Source organism: Odontesthes bonariensis, chromosome 1, assembly GCF_027942865.1.
Source record: "Odontesthes bonariensis isolate fOdoBon6 chromosome 1, fOdoBon6.hap1, whole genome shotgun sequence".
NCBI classification, from domain to species: Eukaryota; Metazoa; Chordata; class Actinopteri; order Atheriniformes; family Atherinopsidae; genus Odontesthes; species Odontesthes bonariensis.
The window spans coordinates 46579440-46600498 of record NC_134506.1 but is presented as its reverse complement, the minus strand read 5'-3'; the positions used below and the strand labels follow the sequence as shown (position 1 = coordinate 46600498).

The 21059-nt window shown below is 44.3% G+C and overlaps 1 protein-coding gene across 1 annotated transcript; it reads right to left on the bottom strand.

The window, feature by feature from the left end:
• Positions 1-215: 215 nt before the first annotated feature.
• On the bottom strand, positions 216-20811 carry cngb1a (cyclic nucleotide gated channel subunit beta 1a). The gene is made up of 15 exons (XM_075469838.1): positions 20637-20811; positions 20249-20449; positions 19097-19305; positions 18897-18947; positions 18720-18806; positions 18583-18647; positions 16526-16648; positions 16099-16240; positions 15854-16013; positions 13777-13874; positions 13506-13589; positions 11956-12074; positions 11676-11822; positions 2205-2394; positions 216-1627 (listed from the first exon to the last, which is right to left on the bottom strand). The coding sequence occupies exons 1-15, from the start codon at positions 20809-20811 to the stop codon at positions 1424-1426; spliced, it is 2055 nt and encodes a 684-aa protein (XP_075325953.1). The 3' UTR covers positions 216-1423.
• Between the last annotated feature and the right edge of the window lie 248 nt (positions 20812-21059).

Sequence of the window (21059 nt, the reverse complement as noted above, 5' to 3'; positions counted from 1 at the left end):
ACAAATGCGATTAATCGTGATTAATCAGGGAAATCATGAGATTAATTAGATTAAAATGTAAATTTAAACTAATTTAAACACCAATTAAAAGAAAGAGACAAAGCAGAGCAACATTCAGCCTGAAACCTTTGGAGGATCATACATGTTTCCATAAACACGTAAAAACCACGTTTGAACGACACGAAGCAGAATGATTCAGATTCATCGACCGGGAGAAGAATATTTTTACTTTTCAGAACATTTTTTACATTTCTACTTAGACAGAATTTGAAAGTCTCCAGGACACAGCTGGAACAGTGTTTCTGCATATTTACACACTTCCTTACAAAAACACAAGTTAGGAAAGCTGCCCCTTCTCACTTTAAATCACACTTTATTCTGATTGGTCAGATTAAGCGGCTGAATCAAGCTCCGCCCACCATCAGGCTAAAGAAAAGCCTTGGATTGGATGCTGAGTTAGCAGCGCCTGTCGGTGTGTGATGAGTCATCAACGCTTTTTCATAGTTTTCCAGGAAATGACAAACTTCAAATGAATAAGAACAACAACAGAATGACTTTTGTTATTTTAGGTCCATTTTTTAGCTAATTACAGACCACATGAGAAAACATTTTCACATCAAATTTGATTTCATGGTGACGTTACAGGCAGGACTTGTAGTTAAAAAACTCTAAATCATTGATTTGAATGCTTTTACCGGCACTAATTCAGCCCCTCACACATTTTTACGCCTTCACAGTGAATCCATTCACTGCAGCTTTACATCTGTGAGAAGATCTTTCTGTGCCGACATTAAACCCCAAAACCTGCTCACAGACGGTCCTGAATGACCTGAAAACTGGGAGTAAAATCACTGGGAGGCGAAGTTATTGAGCAGTGGAAACAGGAAACGGGTCGATCCTCACACATCATTATCAGAGAGCTACAGAGTTGCATATTTATAGTCTAACCACTTACATATGAGACACGTTTACATCAGAAGAAAGCAAGAAAGCATCACACAGCAGCTCTGAAGGCTACTGTTCGTGCTTCTAAAAGCTAATCAGCTCAGCGAGGAGCACATAGAGTCAGTGACGGTGCTGATAAAAACACCAAAGCTGCAGCACAGAAGCTGGGAACTCTTGGAAATCTACATTTCTTTGATCACTTAAACAGAATAGTTTCCCTATATTGTTCGGGGAAACAGCGCCCCCCCGGAGCTGCATTGGTTGGTACATGCGGTCAAAGACGGTACTGCACCTTACGGTAATCTACCTGAGCCAGCGCTGATGAGCATTTTTGTTCGACATCTCAGAGTGAAAACTTTATTTTCACAAGCAGAAGTCAGAGAGAAACGAGCGAAGCGCAGGAAGATGATTGGGAAAGGAGGACAGAGGAAGATGCTCTGTGCTGTAAGCAGGCGGAGGACGGCGGCCTCTGCTCGGCTCATTTCTCCTCCTTCTGCCCCTTCTGAGCCACCTCCACAGAGAGCAGCTCCTCCCCGGCCCGCCGTGGCGTCATCCTGATGATCATGGAGCTGTCGGCCGTCTCTGCCACAGACTCGTCCTCGTCTGGAGGCCGAGTCCGAGGGATGGGAGAGCGCCGGTGCATGGGAGACGGAGGCGGGAGGGGAGTGATGGAGGAGGGCGCCTGGGGGCGAGGACAGGGAGAAAGATGTGTTACTGTTCTTCATCTTTCCACAATCCTTTAGTACATCTTCTTCTTCTTTTCTTACTTCCTCCTCTTTTCTCCCTTTTTCTTTCTTTGATCCCACACATTATAAGGATCACCACAAGATTCAGAAACAGTTTCTTCCAAAGAGCTGAATAACCAGAACTTCTTATTCTTGGTTCTTTAAGTTGTTTCATCTCTTTAAGATATTTCATCTCTTTAAATGTTTAATCTCTCATCTGAAAGTCTCTTCAGTTCTAACTGGTGGGAGAATCTACATCAACATATTAAACACCAACAACTGATCAGCTTCATCAGGGAGATTTTCACTGAGCAACAGGTGGTGTTCTCTTTCTTTCTTTCTTTCTTTCTTTCTTTCTTTCTTTCTTTCTTTCTTTCTCTCTTTCTTTCTTTCTTTCTTTCTTTCTTCCATTCGGTCTCACTTACTTTGTTCTTTTTTCCTTCCTTTACACATTTCCTCCCTCCTTCCTTCCTTCCTTTTCCCCTCCCTCCCTCCTTCTTTCCTTTCCTCTCTTCCTCCCCTCTGATGTCTTACCTCGGGGTCCCCGTCGGTGGGTTTGTACACCTTCTTCAGCTTGGCGAAGGTTCCCTCGATGCCGGCCTGCTCCGTCACCTTCAGAGCGGCCTTGAACAGTTTGGGGGTCTCCGGTCGTGGGGGGATGACCTCCACCCCCTCCCTGCCGGCCCCCTTCTCCGCGGGCTTGGCGTCCTTGGTCAGCATCTTCCTGCACACACACAGTCAGACGGTAAAACGAGGAGGCCTCAGAGCGTGAACAGGTCCGAACGCCACATCTCAGGTCGGGGAGGTCACAGCGCCGGCAGCCGGTCTGTCGCAGAGGAATCTGACCTGCTGCTCATAAACACAGTGGAACGAACGGCCTGAGCTGATTAGAGACGAGGCTAATCCTGTCCAGGACAGAAGACAGATCAGGCAGAGGAGGAGGCCCAGAAAGCAGCGCCAACAGACCCAAGAAACGCTTCAAAGTTTGGGGGAAATCCAGAGATTCTTCGGCCCGGGATGGATCCACTTCCTGATAAAACTATGGATCGGTTATTTCTCTGTGAGCTCTGTGAGCCGCAGACGTAAGAAGACTGACCTGCTGAGTCACCTGACCTGATCACGCACGGTGACATCACCTAAACTGTCCAATCACATGTCCTCCCACGGATTAACTTCCAGCAAGTCTTTGGGAACACAAACTGGACCAGAACTGGAATGAGCTGGTGCTGCCGTCTGTGTGATAAAGTGCACGAAAACAATCTGAATAAAGAATAAAGAGTCCAACGTTAGTTTGGCTCGGATCGGTTCTGGTGTTCGTCAGTAATAATCGATGCCGTCGAAGGACCTGGATCCAGATCAGAGCGCATTCCCAGGAGTAAAAATAACGTTGTATCTAAACTCTAAAGACACTTTTTAAACTATTGAACATGAATAACAGAATATTGATAATGATCAGGCTGCTGTTCTGGTGCTTTATTGATGTTTATCTGAAAAACTGTTTCAGCTGCATTAACTGAGCAAAGTGTTTATCTGAATAAAGTTTAAAGGTTTTCACATCTGGTTCCTCGTCTTGTTTTGTATTTCATGGTGATGGTTGAGATGGTTCTGTTTCCATGTGGTGCTGCCCACAGGTCATGAGGTCAGCTCCGTCTGATTTAAAGTTAAAAAATACTTTGACATGGAAGAGTGTTCTCCTTTATTCAGCACCAGAAGCTACATCATCACCACCAGGATGGGTTCTGTTTCACACTGAGTTGTGTTTAAACCTGATTCTGTTGGTTCTGTAACATCTGGGTTCTGTTGTCAGTAAATCAGTGAGCAGGTGCATTTACCATCTTCTAAAAGCAGGATCATAAATATAGAAGAGAATCTACATCAATTAGTAACTTTTTCTTTTTGTGTGATCTAGTTACGTTTTCACTAAAACTGCCTCAGTGTTTGATTTGTTGGTTACCAGCATCTCATTTCATCCCATCTCATCTGATCTCATCTCATCTGATCTCATCTCATCTCATCTCATCTCATCTCATCTGCATCTCATCTAGGGATGGGAATCGAAAACCGGTTCTTGTTGAGAACCGGTTCCCAGTGTTGCAATTCCTTGGAATCGTTTGGTGATTTTGCAAAAGATTCCCTTTTATCGATTCCAGTGGGCGCGAATGACGTCACCACGCAGCGTTGCGTGGCGAGTCCAGCGCAGCCAGCAGCCAGCAGTAAACATGGCGCCCAAGCGGTACAAACGCTCGAAAGTTTGGTTACACATCCCTAAAAAAGACGACAACAGGGCAACTTGCAAAGTGAATATTTCCCCAAAGGGAGGAAATACTACCAACATGCAATAACTATGAATGAATGTCGCGTTTTCGATCTGCTCCGGACTAACGTTGGTGAATCTGAACCCAGCAACGTTAGCAGCGTTAGCAACGTTAGCATGTCCTCGGCTAACACTGCAGGTCACTAACTAACTAACACTGCCTATCATGTTAGCACCATTTGCCTGATTGTAAAAGCTGCTGTTAGTAACGGTTAAGGTTAAATGAATGCCTTCTCAGGCATTACATTTAGATGAAATCATGAGAGACAGAGCCTGACTGGCTCAGAGCCAGAGGCTGGTGGTACTACCCCCAGTTCACCTCTACCTCCAGCTTCTCCTTTCACCAGAGCAGGGAAGAGTTAAATTACCCAGGCCAGGATAGACCAATGTGGACCTCACCGTTGTTGGGTTTGTGAGGTCATGACTCGTGTTACTTCTAAACTAAACAAAGTTGATGCTAATCGACCGGTTTGTTGTCCTTTTTCTCCAAATGAGAATCGATAAGGGAACCGACAAAGAACCGAATCGTTAAGCAGAATCGAAAATGGAATTGGAATCGTAAAAATCTTATCAATTACCATCCCTAATCTCATCTCATCTAATCTAATCTCATTTCATCTCATCTCATCTCATTTCATCTCATCTCATCTCATTTCATCTCATCTCATCTCATCTCATTTCATCTCATCTCATTTCATCTCATCTCATCTCATCTCATCTCATCTCATTTCATCTCATTTCATCTCATCTCATCTCATTTCATCTCATTTCATCTCATCTCATTTCATCTCATCTCATCTCATTTCATCTCATCTCATTTCATCTCATCTCATCTCATCTAATCTCATTTAATCTCATCTCATCTCATTTCAGCTCATCTCATCTCATCTCATTTCATCTCATCTCATCTCATCTCATTTCATCTCATCTCATTTCATCTCATCTCATCTCATCTCATCTCATCTCATTTCATCTCATCTCATTTCATCTCATCTCATCTCATTTCATCTCATCTCATTTCATCTCATCTCATCTCATCTCATCTAATTTCATCTCATCTCATCTGCATCTCATCTCATTTCATCTCATTTAATCTCATCTCATCTCATTTCAGCTCATCTCATCTCATCTCATTTCATCTCATCTCATCTCATCTCATTTCATCTCATTTCATCTCATCTCATTTCATCTCATTTCATCTCATCTCATCTCATTTCATCTCATTTCATCTCATTTCAGCTCATCTCATCTCATTTCATCTCATTTCATCTCATCTCATCTCATCTCATCTCATTTCATCTCATCTCATCTCATCTCATTTCATCTCATCTCATCTCATCTCATTTCATCTCATCTCATCTGCATCTCATCTCATTTCATCTCATCTCATCTCATCTCATTTCATCTCATCTCATCTCATCTCATCTCATCTCATTTCATCTCATCTCATTTCATCTCATCTCATCTCATTTCATCTCATCTCATTTCATCTCATCTCATCTCATCTCATCTAATTTCATCTCATCTCATCTGCATCTCATCTCATTTCATCTCATTTAATCTCATCTCATCTCATTTCAGCTCATCTCATCTCATCTCATTTCATCTCATCTCATCTCATCTCATCTCATTTCATCTCATTTCATCTCATCTCATTTCATCTCATTTCATCTCATCTCATCTCATTTCATCTCATTTCATCTCATTTCAGCTCATCTCATCTCATTTCATCTCATTTCATCTCATCTCATCTCATTTCATCTCATCTCATCTCATCTCATTTCATCTCATCTCATCTCATCTCATTTCATCTCATCTCATCTGCATCTCATCTCATCTCATCTCATCTGCATCTCATCTCATTTCATCTCATCTCATTTCATCTCATCTCATTTCATCTCATCTAATCTCATCTCATCTCATCTCATCTCATCTCATCTCATCTCATTTCATCTCATCTCATCTCATCTGCATCTCATCTCATCTCATTTCATCTGCATCTCATCTCATTTCATCTAATCTCATCTCATCTCATCTCATCTCATTTCATCTCATCTCATCTCATCTCATCTCATTTCATCTCATCTGCATCTCATCTCATTTCATCTAATCTCATCTCATCTCATCTGCATCTCATCTCATTTCATCTAATCTCATCTCATCTCATCTCATCTCATCTCATTTCATCTCATCTCATCTCATCTGCATCTCATCTCATCTCATTTCATCTGCATCTCATCTCATTTCATCTAATCTCATCTCATCTCATCTCATCTCATTTCATCTCATCTCATCTCATCTCATCTCATTTCATCTCATCTCATCTCATCTGCATCTCATCTCATCTCATTTCATCTCATCTCATCTCATCTCATCTCATTTCATCTCATCTCATCTCATCTCATCTGCATCTCATCTCATCTCATCTCATCTCATTTCATCTCATCTCATCTCATTTCATCTCATCTCATTTCATCTCATCTCATTTCATCTCATCTCATCTCATTTCATCTCATCTCATCTCATTTCATCTGCATCTCATCTCATCTCATCTGCATCTCATCTCATTTCCTTTCATCTCATCTCATCTCATCTCATCTCATCTGCATCTCATCTCATCTCATCTCATCTGCATCTCATTTCATCTCATCTCATCTCATCTCATCTGCATCTCATCTCATCTCATCTCATTTCATCTCACCTGCATCTCATTTCATCTCATCTCATCTCATCTGCATCTCATCTCATCTCATCTCATCTGCATCTCATCTCATCTCATTTCATCTCATCTCATCTCATTTCATCTGCATCTCATCTCATCTGCATCTCATCTCATTTCATCTGCATCTCATCTCATCTCATCTCATTTCATCTCATCTGCATCTCATCTCATCTCATCTCATTTCATCTCATCTCATCTCATCTCATCCCATCTCATTTCATCTCATCCCATCTCATCCCATCTCATCTCATCCCATCTCATCTCATCTCATCTCATTTCATCTCATTTCATCTCATCTCATCTCATCTCATCTGCATCTCATCTCATCTCATCCCATATAATCTCATCTCATCTCATCTCATTTCATCTCATCTCATCTCATCTCATCTGCAACTGCATCTCATCTCATTTCATCTGCATCTCATCTCATCTCATCTGCATCTGCATCTGCATCTCATCTCATCTCATCTGCATCTCATCTCATCTCATCCCATATAATCTCATCTCATCTCATCTCATCCCATCTCATTTCATCTCATCTAATCTCATCTCATCTGCATCTCATCTCATCTCATCTGCATCTCATCTCATTTCATCTCATCCCATCTCATCTCATCTCATCCCATCTCATCTCATCTCATCTCATCTCATCTGCATCTCATCTGCATCTCATCTCATCTCATCTGGATCTCATCTCATCTCATCTGCATCTCATCTCATCTCATCTCATTTCATCTCATCTCATCTCATCTGCATCTCATCTCATTTCATCTCATCTCATCTCATCTGCATCTCATCTCATCTCATCTGCATCTCATCTCATCTCATCTCATTTCATCTCATCTCATCTCATTTCATCTGCATCTCATCTCATCTCATCTCATTTCATCTCATCTCATCTCATCTGCATCTCATCTCATTTCATCTCATCTCATCTCATCTGCATCTCATCTCATCTCATCTGCATCTCATCTCATCTCATCTCATCTCATCTCATTTCATCTCATCTCATCTCATCTCATCTGCATCTCATCTCATTTCATCTCATCTCATCTCATCTGCATCTCATCTAATCTCATCTCATCTCATCTCATCTCATTTCATCTTATCTCATCTCATCTCATCTCATCTGCATCTCATCTCATCTCATCTGCATCTCATCTCATCTCATCTCATCTCATCTCATTTCATCTTATCTCATCTCATCTGCATCTCATCTAATCTCATCTGCATCTCATCTCATCTCATTTCATCTCATCTCATCTCATTTCATCTGCATCTCATCTCATCTCATCTGCATCTCATCTCATTTCCTTTCATCTCATCTCATCTCATCTCATCTCATCTGCATCTCATCTCATCTCATCTCATCTGCATCTCATTTCATCTCATCTCATCTCATCTCATCTGCATCTCATCTCATCTCATCTCATTTCATCTCACCTGCATCTCATTTCATCTCATCTCATCTCATCTGCATCTCATCTCATCTCATCTCATCTGCATCTCATCTCATCTCATTTCATCTCATCTCATCTCATTTCATCTGCATCTCATCTCATCTCATCTGCATCTCATCTCATTTCATCTGCATCTCATCTCATCTCATCTCATCTGCATCTCATCTCATTTCCTTTCATCTCATCTCATCTCATCTCATCTGCATCTCATTTCATCTCATCTCATCTGCATCTCATCTCATCTCATCTGCATCTCATCTCATCTCATCTGCATCTCATCTCATTTCATCTCATCTCATCTCATTTCATCTGCATCTCATCTCATCTCATCTGCATCTCATCTCATTTCCTTTCATCTCATCTCATCTCATCTGCATCTGCATCTCATCTCATCTCATCTGCATCTCATCTCATCTCATCTCATCCCATCTGCATCTCATTTCATCTCATCTCATCTGCATCTCATCTCATCTCATCTGCATCTCATTTCATCTCATCTCATCTCATCTGCATCTAAATCTCATCTCATCCCATCTCATCTCATCTCATTTCATCTCATCTCATCGGCATCTCATCTCATCCCATCTCATCCCATCTCATCTCATCTCATCTAATCTGCATTTCATCTCATCCCATCTCATCTCATCTCATATCATCTCATCTCATCTCATCTCATCTCATCTGCATCTCATCTCATCTGCATCTCATTTCATCTCATCTCATCTCATCTCATCTGCATTTCATCTCATCTCATCCCATCTCATCTCATTTCATCTCATCTCATCTCATCTGCATTTCATCTGCATCTCATCTCATCTCATCTGCATTTCATCTACATCTCATCTCATCTCATCCCATCTCATCTCATCTCATTTCATCTCATCTCATCTCATCTCATCTGCACCTCATCTCATCTGCATCTCATCTAATCTCATCTGCATTTAATCTCATCTCATCTCATCTCATCTGCATCTCATCTCATCCCATCTCATCTCATCTGCATTTCATCTCATCTCATCTCATCTCATCTCATCTCATCTGCATCTCATCTCATCCCATCTCATCTCATCTCATCTGCATTTCATCTCAACTCATCTCATCTCATCTGCATCTCATCTCATCCCATCTCATCTCATCTCATCTGCATCTCATCTCATCTGCATCTCATCTCATCCCATCTCATCTGCATCTCATCTCATCTGCATCTCATCTCATCTCATCTGCATTTCATCTCATCTCATCTGCATCTCATCTCATTTCATCTCATCTCATCTGCATCTCATCTCATCTCATCCCATCTGCATCTCATCTCATCTCATCTGCATCTCATTTCATCTCATCTCATCTCATCTCATCTCATCTGCATCTCATCTCATCCCATCTCATCTCATCTCATCTCATCTGCATTTCATCTCATCTCATCTCATCTGCATCTCATCTCATCCCATCTCATCTCATCTCATCTCATCCCATCTCATCTCATCCCATCTCATCTCATCTGCATCTCATCTCATCTGCATTTCATCTCATCTCATCTGCATTTCATCTCATCTCATCTCATCTGCATCTCATCTCATCCCATCTGCATCTCATCTCATCTCATCTCATCTGCATCTTATTTCATCTCATCTCATCTCATCTCATCTCATATCATATCATCTGCATCTCATTTCATCTCATCCCATCTGCATCTCATCTCATCTCATCTCATCTGCATCTGATTTCATCTCATCTCATCTCATCTCATCTCATCTGCATCTCATTTCATCTCATCTCATCTCATTTCATCTCATCTCATCTCATCTCATCTGCATTTCATGTGCATCTCATCTCATCTCATCTGCATCTCATTTCATCTCATTTCATCTCATCTCATCTGCATTTCATCTCATCTCATCTCATCTCATCTCATCCCATCTGCATCTCATCTCATCTCATCTCATTTCATCTGCATCTAATCTCATCTGCATCTCATCTCATCTCATCTCATCTCATTTCATCTCATCTCATCTGCATTTCATCTCATCTCATCTCATCTCATTTCATCTCATCTCATCTCATCTCATCTGCATTTCATCTCATCTGCATCTCATCTGCATTTCATCTCATCTCATCTGCATCTCATCTCATCTCTTTTCATCTGCATCTCATCTCATTTCATCTCATTTCATCTCATCTCATCTGCATTTCATCTCATCTCATTTCATCTCGTTTCATCTCATCTCATCTGCATTTCATCTCATCTCATCTCATCTCATCCCATCTGCATCTCATCTCATTTCATCTAATTTCATCTCATCTCATCTCATCTCATCCCATCTGCATCTTATCTCATCTCATTTCATCTCGTTTCATCTCATCTCATCTGCATTTCATCTCATCTCATCTGCATTTCATCTCATCTCATCTCATCTGCATTTCATCTCATCTCATATCATCTCATCTGCATCTCATTTCATCTCATCTCATCTCATCTGCATCTGCATCTCATCTCATCTGCATCTGCATCTCATCTCATCCCATCTCATCTCATCTCATCTGCATTTCATCTCATCTCATCTCATCTCATCTGCATTTCATCTCATCTCATCTCATCTGCATCTCATCTCATCTCATCTCATCTCATCTGCATCTCATCTCATCTCATCTCATCTCATCTGCATCTCATCTCATCTCATCTCATTTCATCTGCATCTCATCTCATCTCATCTCATCTGCATCTCATCTCATCTCATCTGCATCTCATCTCATCTGCATTTCATCTCATCTCATCTCATCTCATCTCATCTGCATCTCACCTCATCTCATCTGCATCTCATCTCATCTGCATTTCATCTCATCTCATCTCATCTCATCTCATCTCATCTGCATCTCACCTCATCTCATCTCATCTCATCTCATCTCATCTGCATCTCACCTCATCTCATCTGCATCTCACCTCATCTCATCTGCATCTCATCTCATCTGCATATCATCTCATCTCATCTCATCTCATCTCATCTCATCTGCATCTCACCTCATCTCATCTGCATCTCATCTCATCTGCATTTCATCTCATCTCATCTCATCTGCATCTCATCTCATTTCATCTAATCTCATTTCATCTGCATCTCATCTCATCTCATCTCATCTGCATTTCATCTCATCTCATCTCATCTCATCTCATCTGCATCTCATCTCATCTCATCTCATTTCATCTCATCTCATCTCATCTCATCTGCATCTCATCTCATCTCATCTCATCTGCATCTCATCTCATCTCATCTCATCTGCATCTCATCTCATCTGCATCTCATCTCATCTCATCTCATCTGCATCTCATCTCATCTGCATTTCATCTCAAATCATCTGCATCTCATCTCATTTAATCTCATCTCATCTCATTTCATCTGCATCTCATCTCATCTCATCTCATCTGCATCTGCATCTCATCTCATCTCATCTACATCTCACCTCACCTCACCTCACCTCACCTCACCTCACCTCAGTACTTCTGGTATCAGTCTTACTTGGCCTTCTTGCGAAGGAGTTTCTGGGACTCGGGGTAATGAATCAGGATCTCTGCCAGGTCCTTCTTATCCAAGATGAAGAGGTTGGCGAATCCATGTGCCTTCACGTTGGCTGTTCGCCGGTTTCCTCCACCACCTGCCAGGAGACTGACCAATCAGAGAGGAGAAACAGCTGTCAGTAAGTTTCAGAGGAAACTGAAGATGGTGTGGTTACCGTAACCACGTAAACCTGCTTTTTAATTGGCTACCAGGACGACAGGAAGCAGGAAGCAGCTCTGACCTGATCTCCCCGAACACCGAGCCGGCTCTGATTGTGACGAACACAATCTCCAGGTCGGGGCCGCCCACCACCTGGACCTCCCCCTGCTTGATGATGTACATCTCCCTGCCGATCTCCCCCTGAAACACAAACACAGACACAAAACAGACACAAACACAAACACAGACACAAACACAGACACAGACACAGACACAGACACAAACACAAACACAAAAACAGACACAGACACAGACACAGACACAGACACAAAAACAGACACAGACACAAACACAAACACAAACACAAACACAAACACAAACACAAAAACAGACACAGACACAAAAACAAACACAAACACAGACACAAACACAGACACAAACACAAACACAAACACAAACACAAACACAGACACAGACACAAAAACAAACACAGACACAGACACAAACACAGACACAAACACAAACACAAACACAAACACAAACACAAAAACAGACACAGACACAAAAACAGACAAAAACACAAAAACAGACACAGACACAAACACAGACACAAACACAAAAACAGACACAGACACAGACACAAACACAAACACAAACACAAACACAGACACAGACACAAACACAGACACAAACACAGACACAGACACAAACACAGACACAGACACAGACACAGACACAAAAACAGACACAAAAACAGACACAGACACAAACATAGACACAGACACAAACACAGACACAAACACAGACACAAACACAGACACAAACACAGACACAGACACAGACACAGAGACAAACATAGACACAAAAACAGACACAAACACAGACACAGACACAGACACAGACACAAACACAGACACAAAAACAGACACAGACACAAACATAGACACAGACACAGACACAGACACAGAGACAAACACAGACACAGACACAAACACAGACACAAACACAAACACAAACACAAAAACAGACACAGACACAAACACAAACACAAACACAAAAACAGACACAGACACAAACACAAACACAAACACAAACACAAAAACAGACACAGATACAAACACAAACACAGACACAGACACAGACACAAACACAAACACAGACACAGACACAAACACAAACACAAACACAGATACAAACACAGACACAGACACAGACACAGACACAAACACAAACACAAACACAGACACAGACACAAACACAAACACAAACACAGACACAAACACAAACACAGACACAGACACAGACACAGACACAAACACAGACACAAACACAGACACAGACACAAACACAAACACAGACACAGACACAGACACAGACACAGACACAAACACAGACACAGACACAAACACAGACACAAACACAAACACAAACACAAACACAGACACAGACACAGACACAAACACAAACACAAACACAGACACAGACACAGACACAAACACAAACACAGACACAAACACAAACACAAACACAAACACAAACACAAACACAGACACAGACACAAACACAAACACAGCGTTACTGCGGGCTGCAGCTCAGGAACACCTCCACACTTCAGCAGGTGTGCTCTCTCACCTTCTTACAGACAAAGTCTCCAGGCAGGTACACAACGGACTTCAGCCTCGTCAGCATGTCGAACACCATCTGCCTGTCACATCCCTGATACACACACACACACACACACACACACACACACACACACACACATACACACACACACACACACACACACACACACACACACACACACACACACACACACACACACACGTTAGTATCATTTAAATCTGCAGAAATATCTGAAATCTAATCTGAGGAGAAAACAGAAGGTTTCTTGTTTCCTGACCTGAAACAGGGCGACTTTGCTGACGATGGAGTAGTTGACGTCCACAGCGATGTCCAGCCTCATCTTATCAGGAAGCTGCATCAGCAGCTCCTGTTCGTCTGCAGGAAACATCACAAGATCCTTCAGTTATCAGGCCCCTCTCTGTGGAACCAGCTGCCAGTTTGGGAGGCAGAGCCTTCAGTTATCAGGCCCCTCTCTGTGGAACCAGCTGCCAGTTTGGGAGGCAGAGCCTTCAGTTATCAGGCCCCTCTCTGTGGAACCAGCTGCCAGTTTGGGAGGCAGAGCCTTCAGTTATCAGGCCCCTCTCTGTGGAACCAGCTGCCAGTTTGGGAGGCAGAGCCTTCAGTTATCAGGCCCCTCTCTGTGGAACCAGCTGCCAGTTTGGGAGGCAGAGCCTTCAGTTATCAGGCCCCTCTCTGTGGAACCAGCTGCCAGTTTGGGAGGCAGAGCCTTCAGTTATCAGGCCCCTCTCTGTGGAACCAGCTGCCAGTTTGGGAGGCAGAGCCTTCAGTTATCAGGCCCCTCTCTGTGGAAGCAGCTGCCAGTTTGGGAGGCAGAGCCTTCAGTTATCAGGCCCCTCTCTGTGGAACCAGCTGCCAGTTTGGAGGCAGAGCCTTCAGTTATCAGGCCCCTCTCTGTGAAACCAGCTGCCAGTTTGGGAGGCAGAGCCTTCAGTTATCAGGCCCCTCTCTGTGGAACCAGCTGCCAGTTTGGAGGCAGAGCCTTCAGTTATCAGGCCCCTCTCTGTGAAACCAGCTGCCAGTTTGGGAGGCAGAGCCTTCAGTTATCAGGCCCCTCTCTGTGGAAGCAGCTGCCAGTTTGGGAGGCAGAGCCTTCAGTTATCAGGCCCCTCTCTGTGGAACCAGCTGCCAGTTTGGGAGGCAGAGCCTTCAGTTATCAGTCCCCTCTCTGTAGAACCAGCTGCCAGTTTGGGAGGCAGAGCCTTCAGTTATCAGGCCCCTCTCTGTAGAACCAGCTGCCAGTTTGGGAGGCAGAGCCTTCAGTTATCAGGCCCCTCTCTGTGGAACCAGTTTGGAGGCAGAGCCTTCAGTTATCAGGCCCCTCTCTGTAGAACCAGCTGCCAGTTTGGGAGGCAGAGCCTTCAGTTATCAGGCCCCTCTCTGTAGAACCAGCTGCCAGTTTGGGAGGCAGAGCCTTCAGTTATCAGGCCCCTCTCTGTAGAACCAGCTGCCAGTTTGGGAGGCAGAGCCTTCAGTTATCAGGCCCCTCTCTGTAGAACCAGCTGCCAGTTTGGGAGGCAGAGCCTTCAGTTATCAGGCCCCTCTGTGTGGAACCAGCTGCCAGTTTGGGAGGCAGAGCCTTCAGTTATCAGGCCCCTCTCTGTGGAACCAGCTGCCAGTTTGGGAGGCAGAGCCTTCAGTTACCAGTCCCCTCCCTGTGGAACCAGTTTGGAGGCAGAGCCTTCAGTTATCAGGCCCCTCTCTGTGGAACCAGTTTGGAGGCAGAGCCTTCAGTTATCAGGCCCCTCTCTGTGGAACCAGTTTGGAGGCAGAGCCTTCAGTTATCAGGCCCCTCTCTGTGGAACCAGCTGCCAGTTTGGGAGGCAGAGCCTTCAGTTATCAGGCCCCTCTCTGTGGAACCAGCTGCCAGTTTGGGAGGCAGAGCCTTCAGTTATCAGGCCCCTCTCTGTGGAACCAGCTGCCAGTTTGGGAGGCAGAGCCTTCAGTTATCAGGCCCCTCTCTGTGGAACCAGCTGCCAGTATGGGAGGCAGAGCCTTCAGTTATCAGGCCCCTCTCTGTGGAACCAGCTGCCAGTATGGGAGGCAGAGCCTTCAGTTATCAGGCCCCTCTCTACCTTTAAGACCAGGCTTAAAACTTTCCTGATAAAGCTTATAGTTAGGGATGGCTCAGGTGACCCTGAAACATAGTTCTGCTGCTATAGGCCCAGACTGCTGGGGGAGCTCCCATTCATTCAGCCTTAAATGACATTTTTTGGGATTTGACTTTTTATAAATAAAACTGAATTGAGTTTAAATGAGCATAAGTTGGAAGAACAACTCTCTGCTTTGACGTATCAAACATGGACGCTGACTCTGTGGTATCGCCTGCTCCTTACCCAGCATGCCCTGGATCTTCCAGGTGTAGTCGTACCAGGTCTTGATCCGATTCTGGACATCTCGAGGGATGTGGTAAGAGTTCATGTACTTGACGGTGCTGTCCATGCAGGCCCGGTAGTAATTCTCCCCGGCTGTCGCCGCTCCAACAACGTCCCTCATCTGAGACAAAGAAGCCACATCAGAACCCGACTTTGTGCCAGAACCAAACCGAACCGGAGCCCTGGGGGCTTGGTGCTGGACTGACCTGACCGATCATGATGGAGAAAGCAAAGACGCCAACGAAGTAGTTGATGAGCTGGAAGAAGATCTCAAAGACGGTGGTCGGGTCCGGCAGTCCTCCGATGGTGATCAGAGTTTTTACCGCAAAGTAGTAGCAGCGAATGTAGCTGTGGAAACAGAATAAATCCTCTTTAAAGGGGAAAAAAGAGCTTTTAGCTGATCTCATGTGTGTTCATCCAGTTCTTCCAACCATCAGACTAACAAACAAAAAGCATTCCGGTTTGTTTATTATTTTAAATCCGCTGAAGGAACCTTTTTTCTTTCTATTTCATTCTGAACTGAGCTCAAACACTCTGAAAAAGAGTCTCTGCTGCTGCGTTCTGTGTAGAAAACGTATAAATCTGCAGCTCTCGTGTCTTCGTGGCGTTCTGAAAGTGATGACCAGCTCTTACGCGTTGCCTTTTCCGTTGTAGACCCACTTGGTGGATCCCAGTCCTTCGTAGTCGGAGCCCCAGTAGAAGAGACAGGCGTTGATGTGCAGAGAGTACAGCAGGTAGGTGGAGGTCCGGATCACCCTGAAACATAGCAGCAAACATCCTGAATGATTACAGAGGATTCATTGATTTTTCCATTTATTCTGGTTTAGAGCTCAGATGTTCAGCCGCTTATCACGGCAAGGCTTTAATACATGATCCTAAAAATGTTAAAGTATTCATACCTGCTCATATCTACGGAAGCCCAGAGTGGACGTGGTACGTATAAACTTTTTTTTTATGGTTTTCTCGAGATAACGAGTTAATTTACAGACGGTTTTCTCGAGATAACGCTAAGGACGGGAGATTGGACTGAAGACAAGTTTCGGTGCAATCTGTTGGTTTCCTTAGCTGGGAAAGTGTTTTTGAATTGAATTATGAACGAATTGGATTATTTTATAAATAATTATGATTACAATTAATTGAATTCAAATTGGCTTGAATTGGACTTTATTATCTAAGTGCCTTGAGATGACATTTGTTGTATTTGGCGCTATATAAATAAAACTGAATTGAATTGATTTTGTTTGGTTTAAGTTTAATTTGTTTTTTTATGGACAAAAGGCCACTACAAACGAGTCTGCATGCAAGTTTAAATCAAATCATGGGACCAGTTTATCTGAGGTGATCAGTAAAGTGATGATGGCTGCACAACTCTGTGGAAATCCACCTGTGACCTCAGCTTTATGATCTGTGAGACTTAGAATAAAAACACTTTTTCTGCTTTGGAAAAGGACCGAAACACTAAACGTTGCCAAAGTTTGTCCTGTTTACTCATTCAGTGGGACGCATCTAGGGATGGGAATTGATAAGATTTTTACGATTCCAATTCCATTTTCGATTCCTCTTAACAATTCGGTTCTTTATCGATTCCCTTATCGATTCTCATTTGGGGGAAAAACGGTCGATTAGCATCAACTTTGTTTAGTTTAGAAGTAACACGAGTCCTGACCTCACAAACCCAACAACGGTGAGGTCCACATTGGTCTATCCTGGCCTGGGTAATTTAACTCTTCCTGCTCTGGTGAAAGGAGAAGCTGGAGGTAGAGGTGAACTGGGGGTAGTACCACCAGCCTCTGGCTCTGAGCCAGTCAGGCTCTGTCTCTCATGATTTCATCTAAATGTAATGCCTGAGAAGGCATTCATTTAACCTTAACCGTTACTAACAGCAGCTTTTACAATCAGGCAAATGGTGCTAACATGATAGGCAGTGTTAGCCGAGGACATGCTAACGTTGTTTGTTAGTTAGTTACCTGCAGTGTTAGCCGAGGACATGCTAACGTTGCTAACGTTGCTAAACGTTGCTGGTTCAGATTCACCAACGTTAGTCCGGAGCAGATCGAAAACGCGACATTCATTCATAGTTATTGCATGTTGGTAGTATTTCCTCCCTTTGGGGAAATATTCACTTTGCAAGTTGCCCTGTTGTCGTCTTTTTTAGGGATGTGGAACCAAACTTTCGAGCGTTTGTACCGCTTGGGCGCCATGTTTACTGCTGGCTGCTGGCTGCGCTGAACTCGCCACGGAACGCTGCGCGGTGACGTCATTCGCGCCCACTGGAATCGATAAAAGGGAATCGTTTGCAAAATCGCCAAACGATTCCAAGGAATTGAAACACTGGGAACCGGTTCTCTACAAGAACCGGTTTTCGATTCCCATCCCTAGACGCATCGCTGTGTTTCACATTGTACACATCTCTCCTTTTGTATGGAACTGTGGGTACAAACTGTAAAAGTCCTGCATGGATCCATGTTTCTGATTGGTAAACCAGTCCCGATGGTAAACTGGTAGATCCTAAACCCTTTAAACCCCAAGGTGTGGAAACCTCTGATACTAAATCTGCTCTAAATGCTACTTTGGAAAGTTATTCTGAACCTCGTTCTTGGGCAGGATTCCATCCGGCTGAAGTCTCCTGAACAGCTCATTTCCTTCAGGGAGCTGATAAATCTCATAGCTGATGTTTGGACCTGCCTCACCTGTAGATGTACGCCTTCTTCATCACAGCTTCCATTCTATCGTTGAACTCGGTGAACACCATGTACTGAGGGAGAGAAGCAACAGTCAGAGGTTCGTCCTGAAAGCCCGGAGCTGCATGTGAATGAAACGTCCTCACCTTCAGCAGCCGGGGGAATCTGAGCAGCGAGTTAACGCCGGTGAAAAAGTAAAATATCTCCATGGGAAACAGGCTGATGATGTCCATCTGAGGAGCCCCACAGAAGCACAAATACTGGTGATTAATGTGGGAGATTTAAAGCTTTAAAAGGCAAATAAATGGTAAGTGTGTGCACACCTTGAACCTCTCGGTGGTCATGTAGTTCTCCCTCATGTCCTTTTTATTGCACTGAAAAACAAAGAAACATTAACGTTAATTAATTAAACTTTAATCTGGTTAAAGATGCTTCTGAGCCGATAAATCTGATAAATCTGATAAATCTGATAAATCTGAGGAATCTGAGGAATCTGAAAGGTGTTTTCTGTCCGTCTGCTGACCACGATGTCTCCGCCGCGGACGAACTGCAGTCTGGGCTGAATGAAGAGGATGTCTGCGATGTAGATGAAGTCGCAGGTGTAGTCGGCCATCAGCCACAGGTGGATGTTCTCCGAGGTTTGGTAGGGGAACGCCCAACGGACGGGGATCAGCCACACGTTCCAGTTCCACGCCGCCACCACGAAGAACAGCCAGATCACGTAGATCAGATCTGCGGGGGCAGAAGACACGACATGTGGGACAAAAAGCAGGAAACGGTCTGCGAGGGGTCTCAGGAAGCTGCAGGAACCCGGCAGCCGTTTCCTCTTTTATCCCCTGAAACTCGCGGAAAAGCTCCCAAAGACCTAAACCAGCGATGGGGGCTCGAGTCGCTGTTTTGATGAGAAACATCAAAACTTGACTTGTGACTTGACTTGACAAAAAATAAAAGACTCGAGACTCGACTCGGACTTGGAAGTTAAAGACTCGGGACTTGACTTGACTTGAGACACGATGACTTGAATGACTTGAGAGTTATTTGGTTCATGTTTTCAGTTTGAATATAAAGTTAATAAATTAATTAAAAAAATAACATGGATACCCGGTAGGAGCGCAGGCTGAGAATGGCGTCATGATTGGATCCCTACCCTGTCAATCAGCCATGCCCTCTCTGCATACCTTAGTGTTTACTGGAGAGAATAAACTCATATCAGATATGCATCAACATGTCAGCGGGACCGAGAGTCGTTGTCTTTCGTAATTACCATTTTGACGGCAAAAGACGAACAGCTCAGTGCAAGACATGCGGCATCAACATCTCAGACAGCCAGACGACAACTTCCAACTTTGATTTGAAGATCCATTCTGGCCAGCAAGTGCTGTTAAATTAGCTAATATTAGCCTGTTAGCCTAGTCGGTAGTTAGCTAACGTTAGCTTGATATGATACGGGGTGGACAGGTTGGACACATTGGCCAATGATGTTTACTGACAGTTACTTATATCTTTGTGTTTTCACTTTATTAAGATCAGATTCTGCAGGTTAAACTGCAATAATAAGGTGACTCTGACTTGATTTGCCCAAGAAAAAATTACTTGAGACTTGCACATGTGTGACTTGGTCCCATCTCTGACCTAAATGTGTCACTTCCTGGTCTTCTGACGGAGCAGCTCTAACCTGTGAACGGGTCGATGCTGTCCGGTAAGCGGTAGCTCAGGACGGCTCGCATCCAGTCGGGCATCGGGGGTAATTTGGGAACTTTGACCAGATACCCAAAAAGCTCCAACTGGAGCTCTTCTACCTCCTCCTCTTCCTCCGCCGTGTCGTCCTTCTTCTCCTCCTCTGGAGGAGGTGGAGGAGGAGGAGCCGCTGGGGGAGCTTTTTTAGGGGCTGCAGAGGACAGAACAGAAAGTTTAGGGCATTTAATGTGTTCAACCAAACATTCAATAAACCAACTCAAAAGAGTAAAACATTTGCATCACAAAATCGTTCTCCAGGAAAAAGTCAGACTTCACAAGAGGACTCAAAGGGACCGGATTCTGTGGGGAAGGATGTGGGTACCTACAGGCTGAGGGACTCTCATCCTCAGACTCATCCGGGTCCACCAGACGCTCCTTCTGGCGCTCCGTCCGGCCCCTGAAGAGCTTGACGAGCTCATTGAGGCGCTCCTGGACCACGAAGCTGCCGACGCTGGCGGCGGAGAGAGGGCGCATCCTGCAGGAGGACAGAAGCATGAACATGGAGCCCAGCCTACAGGAGGAGGCGGAGCCTACAGGAGGCCCAGCCTACAGGAGGAGGCGGAGCCTACAGGAGGCCCAGCCTACAGGAGGAGGCGGAGCCTACAGGAGGCCCAGCCTACAGGAGGAGGCGGAGCCTACAGGAGGCCCAGCCTACAGGAGGAGGCGGAGCCTACAGGAGGCCCAGCCCACAGGAGGAGGCGGAGCCTACAGGAGGCCCAGCCTACAGGAGGAGGCGGAGCCTACAGGAG